Raw genomic sequence first — 12,761 nt, forward strand, 5'->3', positions numbered from 1 at the left:
AAGAAAAAAGAAAAAAAAAAAAAAAAGGTATACTTGCGGGGATTGGGGTTTCCCCGCCGCTATTCCCCGATATTTTAGAGAACCGGGGGGATGATGAGATGGGCTCCCGCTTGTCATTCCCACCCCCGTCCCCGCCTTCCTGCAGCCCAGCGGTGTGGGGGGTTGTGGGGCCGGGGCCGCTCCCCGCCCATGCCTCGCCCGTGTCCCCGCCCCGCCCCGCTGGGGCAAGTGGCGGCGGCGGCGGCCTCGTCGCCAGTGTCGCCCGCCGCCACCATGACGGACCGCTCTACCTTCGATACCAATGTCATCACCATGACCCGCTTCGTGATGGAGGAGGGCAGGCGGGCGAAAAGCACCGGGGAGTTCACGCAGCTCCTCAACTCCCTCTGCACGGCCATTAAAGCCATCTCCACCGCCGTCCGTAAAGCGGGCATTGCCAACCTGTGAGTCCCGGGATGCACCCCGCACCTTCCCGCATCCCCGCGGGTCCAGGAGTGCCTCCGGGGTGGCGGGGATGGGGATGGGAATGGGGATGAGGGTTACCAGGAAGGTCTGTGAGTGGGGTTGCATCAGCCCACCCAGTTGTAACTCCATTAGCATCTTGGTTTCTTGATTTTCTCAAGTAATACATTTCCTATGACTTTTTAATAGTATTAGGCATGCAGTCTTTGAGCGATGTCTCCCAGTAATAGAACTTCATGCAAACCTTCAGCAAGTTTGGGTGCTTTGAACCATAAGACCAAACAAAGAGACTGAAATACAAAGCCTGTCAAAATATAGCTGAATTATTGCTCATTGCATATTACTTAGTATCAAAGCACCATTTTATGCTTTGAGGTGTTTATCGAATTCAGTGTAGCTTTTTTCTTATTACATCATAGCAAGTAGAGTTTCTCTGTGAAACTTTGGATGTCTAAGGCTTTTAGAAAGTGCACTGGTTAGGAATAGTAGTGTCTGTAGTCAGCCAGCCAGAGGGAAGTTGCTCTGGAGATGCATCATTAGGAAATTAGAACTCTTGAAATGTGAAATAACTGAAACTGGTTGTAGGTAACTAATCCTCCTAAGTATTTTACTTATTGTTCATATGCCCAGTTGTCTGTTGATCAGGGCATCAGACATGGGCAACTTCAGCACTTACTGGAAACTGTAAAGACAAAATGATTTTGCCTCTACAAGCCATGCAGTGAAAAATATAAGAAAAAGGCAAAAATCCTCCACTTTATGCATGTTTGAACTATTTTTCTATTTTGACTTCAGATATCATGTAACTGTGATAATTTTTAATTGTTATGTGCTAGCCCTTTCATGACTATTGGTAAAGACCAGGATTTCCTATCTGTAACCTGATTTGTAAGTCTAAGGTCCCATTCCTTTTGCGTCCTACATGTGTGTCTCTTGACAGCTGCCCACAGGTTCAATACCTGTGCAAATAGACTTGCCTTATCATATGCAGTGGGTGTGACTCTCCAACAGTGCTGAGGTGCCAGGCTTCAAACTCATAAGCCTCCTTGACCAGTGCATCTCCCACTGTGGGACTGCGTTTTATAACCAGGACATTGCTTTGCTGTTGGGGAATGTGAACAAATAGGGATCACTGGAATCCATTTCTTTGGATCCAGGCTCAACTATATGCTTAGAGCTGCCCAGCAGGGAAGGTGCAGAACAGCTGGGGAAGACGTACAGACCCTTCCCAGCTTCAGGCCCCACAATGGACACTCTACCTTCCCCACCCGGGAGTCCCCAACGGGCAAGATGTGAGAGCTGCTGCTGTGCCTCCATTCCTAAAGCATGGTGTTCAGAGTACATTTTTTTTCTAAAAGCACTTTCACAATTGCAGGAAAATGTTCAAGCCACTGTAACAAAGAGAGAGAGAAAAAGACAGAATTTTTCTTTGTCTCACACATTAAACTGAAGAAATGCAGTGCATTCCTAAAGTAATGTGTTCAGTGTTATTAAAAAAAACCTGAAATACCAGTGTTCAGTGTAATCAATGAACCACAGCTGAAGGGCATAAGAGTCATCTGAATGTATGCTGGCTATTGTTTTTCTCTTCTAAGAATTAAACTTCCCCTTTCTTGGTTTTGCATGCTTTCAAAATCACCTGTCATATGGTCTTTGGTACTTCCAGATGCCAGATGGTTTGATTCTGGTTAGCTCATAGTGTTTTATTTGTGTTTCTTATTTGTATTTTTCCATTCTTTTCCCAAGGAAATGTTTACTACTTAAAATCAAAACTGAAAACAATGAACCATAAAAAAGCTGATTTATCTGTGAGCAAAGTTTTTCTGCTGCAATTTGCACATCATATTGCTAATCAGGAGTCTGTATGTATATTACATACAGAAGTTATAGCATAACTTGTGTCATAAGATTCACACATATATTCATATATATATATATAATATATATATTATACTTTTAAGTATAAGTTTTCTAATGAAGTCTTAGGAGCCTAGGATTCAGGGACAGTATTTAAGTCTTGAAGTTAAGAGGTCATTAAGAAGCACAATTGTAATTCAGCCTTCACAGCCTGCTCCAGTTGTGTTTGCCTGTAGTTTACAAACTACTGAAAAGTCATTCTTTGTTTTGTATTCCTCGCATTCAGCAGCTTCTAGATTTGCCACCACAGCTAAAGTTAACAGGTCTCAGCAAGAGTTCACTGGACAGTAAATAAAAAGCAGGCTTAGAGGGCTGAGGTATCATCCAAAAGTGCTCTATATTTTACAGAGGTTTTACAAGTATATGTTTGCCAGAAACAGCACACTTTGGAAGACAGTTCTCCGTTCTCATGAAATGCTCTCTCTTGCTGTTGCTCTAGCTATGGAATTGCTGGGTCTACTAATGTGACAGGAGATCAAGTAAAAAAGTTGGATATTCTTTCCAATGACCTGGTGATTAACATGCTCAAGTCATCCTTCAGTACATGTGTTATTGTGTCAGAAGAAAACAAAGATGCTGTGATAGTGGAAACTGAAAAACAGGTTAGTAGCTTTAAAAGTTCTCCCTGCTTGATTTCAGATCAACCTTTAAAGCTGTGTTGCTTCAGATCTGAGAAACTAAAACCTGCTAAAAGTTTCAGAAAACAGGTACTTTCCTATATTGGCAAATGAAGGTGGAGCGGGTAGGTGGAGAGAGTATGAGTCAACATCTGTCCTTTCTATCATTTCAGCTCTCCAGACTGATGTTTGTTGTTTTCATTTTTTTTCTCTGTTGTTCCTCCCCACCTTCCTTTTTTTCCCACCTTTTACTTGTTGTGGAAGAAATGTTTCTTTGTACCCCATCTGATCCCTGGAACTATGCTCTGAGTCAGTCAAGCTCTGTTGTAAAGTCACTTTGTCAGTAGGACACTGAGGAGCTGTTCTATGCAGGACAAATCTCGAGGTCTTTAATTCATACAAATTCTCCTTGAAGCGCCTGAAAGACTTACAAACAATGAAAAAAAAGTAATTTTTGCGTATTTATTATTTATGTTGACAAATCTGCATGCATTTCTTGAGGGGTAGTTCCTTTTTCCTATCTAATATTTTGATGTGATCATGTAAAAATTTGAGTAAAAAATTAGTAAAAATAAATGATTAAAGCATAATTTGAAAAGCAGTTCTTTCTTTCTCTTCCTGTTGAGAAATCTTCGAAGTTGATTTTATAGGCATTGCATGAACACAGATTGCCTTAGGTCTGAACAAATATTATCAACGATTCTCAAAGATCACTGAGGGAGGCTCAGTGTTAATGCTTTTCTAAATTAAATATGAGCTAATATGGTGTTTTTATCAATTCCTACCCAGAATTCCTACTTGCAGAGTAAAGCATTGCTGGACTTAAATAAATTTCTGGCATGCAGGATAAATTCAAATGAAAAGTGAATAAACACTCTTGTTATACATTATTATTAACACGACTGTGAATAAAATAAGGGGGGAACAAGATACTTAAAAGGTACAGTTAATTCAACTTTTTCCCCTGTACTGGCAATTTCCTATACCTACAGGAATCCTTAATCCAACAATAGGCAGGGACCATTTTTTTTGAGTCCCCAAAAGCCAGAGCAAGACCAGCCTGACTAAGGTAATTTCTGACCACATGTGCTTCAGAGCACAGATAAAGTGAAATGTATAGTTTAGGCATGTCACCTGTTAAAGGCCTTTTTAACATCTCTGATTTTTAGCTCTATTTGAAAAAGGCTGATCTTCATTTGTCTTTTTCCTTATGGTTCAGAAAGCCATGTTGTTACAGAAGAGCAAGTGCAGCTTAGCTTAGATGATAGATATTACAGGATGTCTATTAAAATGGATTGGCTTTAATTGCATAGATGAAGCTAAACTAATAATTTAAAAGTGTTCCCATTTTTTTACTTCATATTAAAAATTGTGTTGGAAAACTTCACCTTTCCTGTGTCATCTTCTGCTAGGTACTTAAAAAATTTCTCAGCCTCTGCTTTGTTACAAATCACAGTTATAATCAAGAATGAAATTGGAGCCAAAGAATTCCTAACAGTTGAATTCAGTTCCTTTATAATCTATAAAAGCATTTTAGCTTGTAGTGCTGTGTAAGTCTTTGAGAAAATTTATCTCCTGGAATGTTTTTATTTGGGGAAAGTGGGTAAATAATGTCACTAATATAGTTCACTCTCTTGTATTTTCTAGGGTAAATACATAGTCTGCATAGATCCTCTAGATGGTTCTTCAAACATTGACTGTCTTGTTTCCATTGGGACCATCTTTGCAATCTATAGAAAGGTAAAATGCTTTCATGTAAGATAGGAAAAACTGTTACTCTGCATCTTTTGATGAAATATAATTGTGTGGGAAGACTTAATAAAATCTAACTAGACTTGTTTGTAAAAGAGACTTTCAGAGCCAGCTTTAAGTTAAATCTACTATTTCACAGACACTTGTATAAAACATTTGTGAAGGATTTGCATTAGTCTCTTAGAAGATGAAATACCTATATGTACATAGAAGCCTAGCTGATATTTAATTAGCCAGCTAAAGCAATTACCCCTTGCAAACAGATCACAGCTTAGGTTTCATGAGTATTTGTCTTGAGACAAAATACCATATAGTTGTCATCCACTTGGGGAATGTGCTTTCAGGTTTTCTTGTCCTCTCTATTAATAGTCCTGTTAGCCTGAGGAGAGGCTTCAAACACAGACCAGAGCTGAAACACGTCGTGTGCATTTGAAGTGTCTAATTCAATCTGAAAGGCAGAACCTTGTCTGGAGGAGCTTGAAATACCAGACTTAACAGGTCACAACATGTGACCTGTAAAAATTAAGTCAGATAATACACACCCAATTGTCCATTTCAATTATCTTTTGTATGTTGTCATATATCCCAAAGTAGCTATTTTTCAGCTTCATTTTTGTATGAAGCAAAAGAAAACAAAGTACTTTCTGTTTGCTTTGAACTCAGTGAGTCATGTTTCATTTCTTGCTTTTCAACTGTGCGTCAGAGTTTTCCTCTGAGCTGTGTTCATCATCACCTACAAGGAGGTACACAGCTCTTTATTATCTCCTTAATCCTTTCCTGCTTCCTGCATTCCAGCTAGGCTTATACAAGAGCATTTCTCTATCAATGTGTTTGTATCCTCAATATAATTTGTATTAGTGCATCCAATAGGAATCTCAGTTGTGGCTCATGGAAGCATTTGTGCTACCTCGTGTATAGATGTGGAGTACAAGACTGGTCCCTTCACAGGTAGTCTAGTTATGTACCAGCAATCGAAATGAAGTAAAATGGACTATGCTCCTTCTTATTCTAGGCCTCCCCTTCTGAACCTTCTGGGAAAGATGCTTTACAACCTGGGCGTAATCTTGTGGCAGCTGGTTATGCTCTCTATGGGAGTGCCACAATGCTGGTACTGGCCACTTCTACTGGAGGTGTCAACTGCTTCATGCTGGATCCGGTGAGAATGTCGTCTGTTTCTTTGTTTCTGTATTAGAGGTAACAAGGTACTGTCTATAAGAAGTTTTTGTCCCCAACAAAATCAAACAAAGAAGCAATTTTCAGGCTAACGTGAAGCAATGAAGTATAAGTGTGCTTGTGCTTGTGCTTGTACTTATAACCCATCAACAATAATGTCAAGAGACTTACATTGTGCCGGCCCACTGCAGTACTGCTATGTGTGACTCAACAACAGGAAGACAGCTAAGCCAGCGGGGCAAATACACAGCGTGTATAATCATGTGATACTGAAAATGAGCTGGTTTCTGCAGTGCAGAATGCCCTTTAAGCCTTATTTGTCTTTTCCTTAATGCTAAGACCTTAATAAACCAGAGGAGCAGAAATATTTAACCTTTTCTTGTGTTTTCAGATCCCACTATGATGTGTAAAAGAGTCAGAAATATTTAACCTTTTCTTGTGTTTTCAGATCCCACTATGATGTGTAAAAGAGTAAGTGATGTGTGTAGGTGCATTTGACATTCTAGCATGCGTTTACTATGTGAGTTTTAAAATAAAAGTTATGCTGATCACAGCAGAAAGTGGCCTTGCTTTAGTGACCTTTTTTGTTTGTAATCAGTCAGGCTGTGCCACCTGCTGGTCTTGAATTTTTATAACCCACAGAGGTCAAGCTGCAGGAAATATAACTTGGTGCTCTTTGTTTAGTAGCAGCTTAAGCAGATGCATGTATTTGTGTCTATATTCAGGTAACAGATTTAACTTTGAGCATGCATGCATGTTATTTTGTTTACTCTTAGCACTGACTTAGAAATTTACTATAGAGAAAACTAAACAGACCAGCCCTTGGTCATAGAGATTGGCTTTCTTGACCACAGGCTTCCAAGCTAAAATGAACTGGAATTTTTTGATATCTACAGCTATTTGAAGATGCTTATGCATTGGTTCAACAAGCACTCTCAGTTTCCAAACTCCTCAGAACTGTACATTTATTATAAGTCTAACAAATGAGTGGACAGCTAAACAAATTTACAGACGGCAGCAATTTTTTGGCATAGAAAAAGAATAGATAGCTTGGAATGGTAGAATGAAGAAGCTTGTATGAGCCCAGGATTCGTGCTCTGTCTGTGTTTTATGCATGTGGATTGCAAAGACCATGTTTTTGTAGGTACCAAATTATTTTTAAAAATTGGCAGTTGTAGTAGATTTTTATTAAATTATGTGTATTATTGGGTTTTGCCTTCGTTTGTAAATAAATGAGCAATTAATGTTAACAAATAGTTTTTCTTTCTTATCATTAGGCGATTGGAGAATTCATTTTGGTGGAAAGGGATGTGAAAATAAAAAAGAAGGGAAATATCTACAGTCTCAATGAAGGTTATGCTAAATATTTTGATCCTGCAGTCACAGAGTATCTCAAAAAGAAAAAATTCCCTGAGGTAAAAGATACTGTTTCAGAGAAATTTTCTGATGACAAGCAACTTTCGTGAGTTCCAACTTTATTGTCAGTCACTCATGCACTGTTCAGAGCTTGCTTTCCTTTGCTGTCTGTTTGTAATGTAACCTGATGTAGGACTGATAATGACAGGAGTAGTTGATGTGGCCAGATATTTCACTATTTTTTAGTACTGCACTGCACCTTTTTTACATCTTTTTTTCCCTTTCTTTCTTTTTTCTTTTTTTAATCTTCCTTCCTGGAGGGGGCCCAAGTAATGGTACTGGGGGCAAAACTGGGCATTTGGTAATCAAACAGAGAGGAAGGCTCATCTGATGATGAAGAAGGTTTATTGACATGTTAGATTGCTGCTTCCTCACAGCAACATCCGAGTAGATGGAGAACCGAGTGGAGATGGCAGTGGGTCATTGCTCAGTGGTAACTCAAGCTGGGTCCTAAGGGTGCCTCTCACTTGGAAATCTAGTGTAGTTTTGAGGCCTGCTTTGTGATTGTGCAGCTTCCTGGTGTCAGGAGTCCCAAAGCTCCAAGGAGTGCCCATAAAAGCATGTCTGCTCTCATGCCTTACTTATGTCATCACTGGAGTTATTACTTTGACACTTCCTACTGTTAAGTGGTAGTATCCCTTCCTAACTGCCTGATCTTGCTTTGGAAAAAGACTGGTGTTTTCATCTAATATTTTTCCAGGCTTAAGATGTTGTTTATTTAGAAATTAAATTACTCTCTGGAGTATAATACTGGTAGTCAACTATTAACTTTTTCTCAACAAGAAGTTGTAGAAGCCTGCAAAAATGGTTGGAAAAAGTAGGAAAGATCACGTCTTTTGCTCTTTGATATTTTTTCTGCTATAAAAGACAAAACCCCAACATCAATTCCTAGCACTTGATTTTTTTTGCTACTGTAAATTCAGCGTTTTCCAAGGGTGAGAGCTGAGACGCATTTTCTGTTGTTGACATTACTGCTCATCTATGCTGAATTATTCTGTCAGTCCTTTTCCTTGGATTTTCTTAGTTAGAAAGTGAAGAGGATACTGACATATTCTCCAAAACTACTTTGAATATTATCAATCAAGGACAGTATGGAGACATTAGATGTTAGAACTGTTAAAGGGGAGAGGTTAACTTGGTATGCTCAAAAGTTACTTTTCTTTAAATGTCTTTCTGTAGGATGGCAGTTCACCATATGGTGGGAGGTACATAGGATCTATGGTGGCTGATGTGCACCGCACACTGGTGTATGGAGGAATCTTTCTGTATCCTGCTAACTCCAAAAGTCCCAAAGGAAAGGTAAACCTGAATAAACCCAGTTACATTATGTAGACATTTCACTATCAAGATCAATATTTTTGTTGCAGAACCTGTGTTTAGTAACTGGTAGTTTGCATTTCTTGTGTGTGGATATGGCCCCCCTTTGCACGCTGTCACTTGTCAGACACATATTTTAAGGCCACTGCTAACCTGTTTCAGCTGCACTGACTTTTCTTTATCTGCAAACGTATCTGGATTATGGAACATACCAGGAGATGCGCTGTTCAAACAGGCTTCTCTGTACCATCTCAGCTGAAAATGTGCTGTCCCCAATCAAGCAACACATTACAAAGCAAACAATCCATATAACCCTGAGATTCCTGTTACAAGGTATTTTGTAAGAAGCCTAAATGTAGTTGGCCATTAGGAGAAGCTCTGCCAAAGAGAAAACCATCTGCATATTGTACTTGGTAAGAGGGCCTCATCTGGAGGAACTGTGCCTGGCTTCCTCTGCAGCAGGTCAGTCTGATGGTCAGTCAGGGAAAATCGCATGCTTACAGGCTGACAGGGGCACTGTTTATTCAGCAAAGACCTTTCATCTGTTTTGTAATTGTCCGTAAATTATTGCTTCAGGTTGCAGATAATATGCAGTTATTCATTAGAGAAACCTAGTGGCACACTCAGGGCCAGTGTTTTCCTTTCTTTTCACACAGTCCTGTGTGGTCTGCTGCCTTGTTAATGGCTGTGTTGAACTTGCAAACTTTATCTCTCTGTAAATAGCATAGTGCAAACATGAGCTATGAAGAAAGAACTCAAATTGGGAAAATCCAGCATTCACTGTGTTTTGTTTAAAAGAAAAATTGACACAGTTTCATTCTCGAGTCAAAGTTTATATGAAATAAAGAATGCTTGTAACATTGATTGATTTAAAATCAAACGCTAAATATATTTACATTTCATGATTTTCAATGTTGTCTGACCTGACTACTGCCAATTTGACTTTTGTCTTCTAGCTGAGACTGCTCTACGAATGCAATCCTATGGCTTTTGTTATTGAGAAGGCTGGAGGAATAGCAACAACTGGACACCAAGCAATATTAGATATAGTGCCTGAGGATATCCACCAGAGAGTGCCTGTTGTCTTGGGATCTCCTGATGATGTAAAGGAGTACCTTGAAATAGTCAAGAAGCATTCAGCTAAGTAAAGAAAGCTTGCTGGAGTCACTGTGCAGAGGGGAAGAAATGTCTTAATAGCTGAACCAAAGAACACACTGCAGCACTGTGAAGTTGAACTGTCTGACCTCTATAGCAAAAGAGCAAATAAACCATATTTTCATAAGATTTTTTTAAAGTGAAATCTTGTGTAATTACATTATGCAATGGAAGGCATTGAAAGATTGCATTAAATAAAGCATTAAAGGTTAAAGCAATGAAAAAATATGTTTTCTTTTTCATTTGTCACTTGTGATTACATGAGAGCCACTGTGTTGCAAGGAAATACTGTGTTGCATTCAATAACTAGGGGGAAAAGACTCCACTTTCTCAGACAAGTTACAAACTATCTCCAGTGTATCTGACTCTGTCCTCTTGAGACTGTCCTCTTCTAAAAATCTTGTGAGGAATACTCAGCAGCCTCTTACAGTGAGTGACCTTTTCTGGGCTGATGTCTAGATCCCAGAAGTTGCTCAGTGTACTTTAGTCTCGGTTTGCTCTGACCAGGAATTTGTGAAACATGTGCATTAGTATATGTTATTTCTGACACATACTATTAATGTTGACAGTTGTCACTCTATCAGATCCGGTTACACAAGGATGGAAAATACCATGTTGGGGGACGTGGGGGGGTTAATTGGATAAGGAATATGTGTAGACAGCTTGTACATAGTCTGCTGTGGTGAGCTGGCTGTCTTTGCCAGAAATTAACCTGCTTACTTGATGAAAACATGAACCCATGTGTTGCTAGCACCCCCCCGCCCCCCCCAGCTGTTCTTTGTATTATTTTGGGATTGTGGATTACCGTGGAAAAGGATTCTGCCATGCAAGCAGCAGGAAGGTTCGAAATCACCACAAAGTGTATTGACATTCAATACGCTGATTCAGAGCATGCTGCTGGGAACAGAACTCTAGTGCTTGGAAGCTGGATGCCTGTCCACCTGTCTGGATACAGTTTATGGCTGTGACTCACAAACTTTTTGAATTAATTGAAATCTGCAAACCTTTGATATTTCTCACTGCCCACTTACCTTCGCCAAACTCAAATTAAGGGACATGTGGAGGTTTCTGTGGGTAGACAGGCAGCAAACACTGACTCAATCCATGGTCTGGGAGGCCTTGTCTGTGCGTGCCATGAGCTGTAAACCTGCCTGCTTGAGGATCTTGCATACATCAGTGCAGATAGCCTGACTGAGCCTGATTCTTCTTGTAAAACAAGAAGGGAGTGTGGGGGAACCTGGAGTCTATGGTGCCAAAGGCATGCTCTGTGAGGGCTCACACAGAAAAAAACCTGGGACCCTTGTTCTGACAGGTCACTTGAGGCATTTGGAAGCATATTGTCTAACCTTAGACAGCTGAATAAATGCATCTCCAAATTGACAAGGGACAAGATGTTTCTGACAGGGACTGAATGGCCTAGTTTCTGCAGAAAATGTTTCTGATGAGGTTTTGCTTGTGAAGACAGAGCTTTCAGGGACCTGAGCCCTTAAAGGACTGTGACAGTGCTGGCCATAGTCAGTTTGAACTACAGTGCCTCAATAGTGTGTTAGCATGACTTGGCAGACAGTATCCACAGCAGCCATTTTTGTCTAATTACAGTAGTTCCTTGTCTGTATTCTGCCCTCAAGCTTGACAAGAATCCCTGGACTGCATATATTTATTTTTAATACACTGTACTGGCAGGAGGTAAAGGTTATAGGAGGAAAGTTAATACTGCCCATATTTGCTAGGTCAGTTCCCAGTGTTTTGGTTTTGCCTTCAGGCTGACTTTTATAGTTAGCATTTTTCACATTGTCAGATGGTTTTTCTTCCAATCAGTAATATTTAAGCCCACATGTGAACAATATCCCTGGCCACCAATGGGGAGAACTATTCAGTAATCTGCTTCCACATCCCCCCTCCTAGAGCTCTCCCTGACCATCAACACAGGGCAGGAGGGTCAGTTTGCCACAGTGTCCGCTACCAGCCCCTGTGGCAGTACTTCCTACTGCCCTGCTCAGAGGCTGCACTTTGGCCTTTGGTGAAAGGTCAATGGCTCCAATTTCAGCTGGTGCCATCCAAGTGACTAACATTTCATATCTGTTAGAAAAGGTGTCACCTTTAAGACACAGGACTGGCCTATACACAAGTGGAAGTGTGAATCATCCCCAAGAGCTTTTGTGTAATATTTATATTAGAGGGCAAATCTCCTACAGATCTGTCAAATTGAAGTTTTTATTTTTTAACCTTTCTATGCTGTTCCAATCCATTGCACTGAGGGGTTCTCAGACTTATAGGGACTCATCACACGTTTTTGAAACAATATGATTTCTCCCCCCTCCCCAAAATGGTAATTATTTATATAGCTTAATCATTGAGTATAATTGTTCAGGTTTTTATCATTCAGTGGGATCACAGTATTTATCAAAACAGGGTGAAGTTTTCATGCAATCCAATCATGTGCTTTTATCCATGTTTTATTCTTTCATTTATCTTTGTACACTGCAATATTTAAGGAAAGCTTGGTTGTAGAGTCTGTGTCCTTTACATATTAGTGTAAGAAGGTTAATTTCTTACTGAAGGAGTGTTATTTGAGAGCAGCTCAAAGCCCTGTCCTTTATACATACTAAAAAAATCCAGTAAAAAACATTTGGGGAATTTTCAGTTAAAAAAAAAAAAAGGCAAATAGTAGACTGACTAACTCTGAGAAAAACACCCTTTGAACCACTAACTCTAAAACAAACCTTCTGTTAGAAGATAATCTGAACTTTGTCTTTTTGACTGATGTAAAAGATCACTTGGAATCAACAGAAGATCTACATGTGATGTTTTAATAAATGTTAGAAGCCATAGGCCAACACCCCACCCCCCCCCATTTCTTATTTACTAGTTTGTTTTGGTACGCTTATGATATTCTAGCTACACAGAAGAGAGATTTTGCATTAAAAGCATTTTAGTACTCATTAGGAGTAC

The 12,761-nt window shown here is 39.7% G+C and overlaps 1 protein-coding gene across 1 annotated transcript; it reads left to right on the forward strand.

The window, feature by feature from the left end:
- Nucleotides 1-240: 240 nt before the first annotated feature.
- LOC113999325 (fructose-1,6-bisphosphatase 1-like) lies at nucleotides 241-10,035 on the forward strand. The gene is made up of 7 exons (XM_027742700.2): nucleotides 241-443; nucleotides 2,819-2,981; nucleotides 4,644-4,736; nucleotides 5,761-5,904; nucleotides 7,199-7,336; nucleotides 8,517-8,636; nucleotides 9,611-10,035. Exons 1-7 carry the CDS (start codon nucleotides 274-276, stop codon nucleotides 9,800-9,802), a joined length of 1,020 nt encoding a protein of 339 aa, XP_027598501.1. The 5' UTR covers nucleotides 241-273; the 3' UTR covers nucleotides 9,803-10,035.
- The last annotated feature ends 2,726 nt before the right edge of the window (nucleotides 10,036-12,761 follow it).

The sequence above is a fragment of the Pipra filicauda genome, unplaced genomic scaffold, assembly GCF_003945595.2.
Source record: "Pipra filicauda isolate LSUMZ 115617 unplaced genomic scaffold, ASM394559v2 scaffold256_size1097316_pilon, whole genome shotgun sequence".
Classification (NCBI taxonomy): domain Eukaryota; kingdom Metazoa; phylum Chordata; class Aves; order Passeriformes; family Pipridae; genus Pipra; species Pipra filicauda.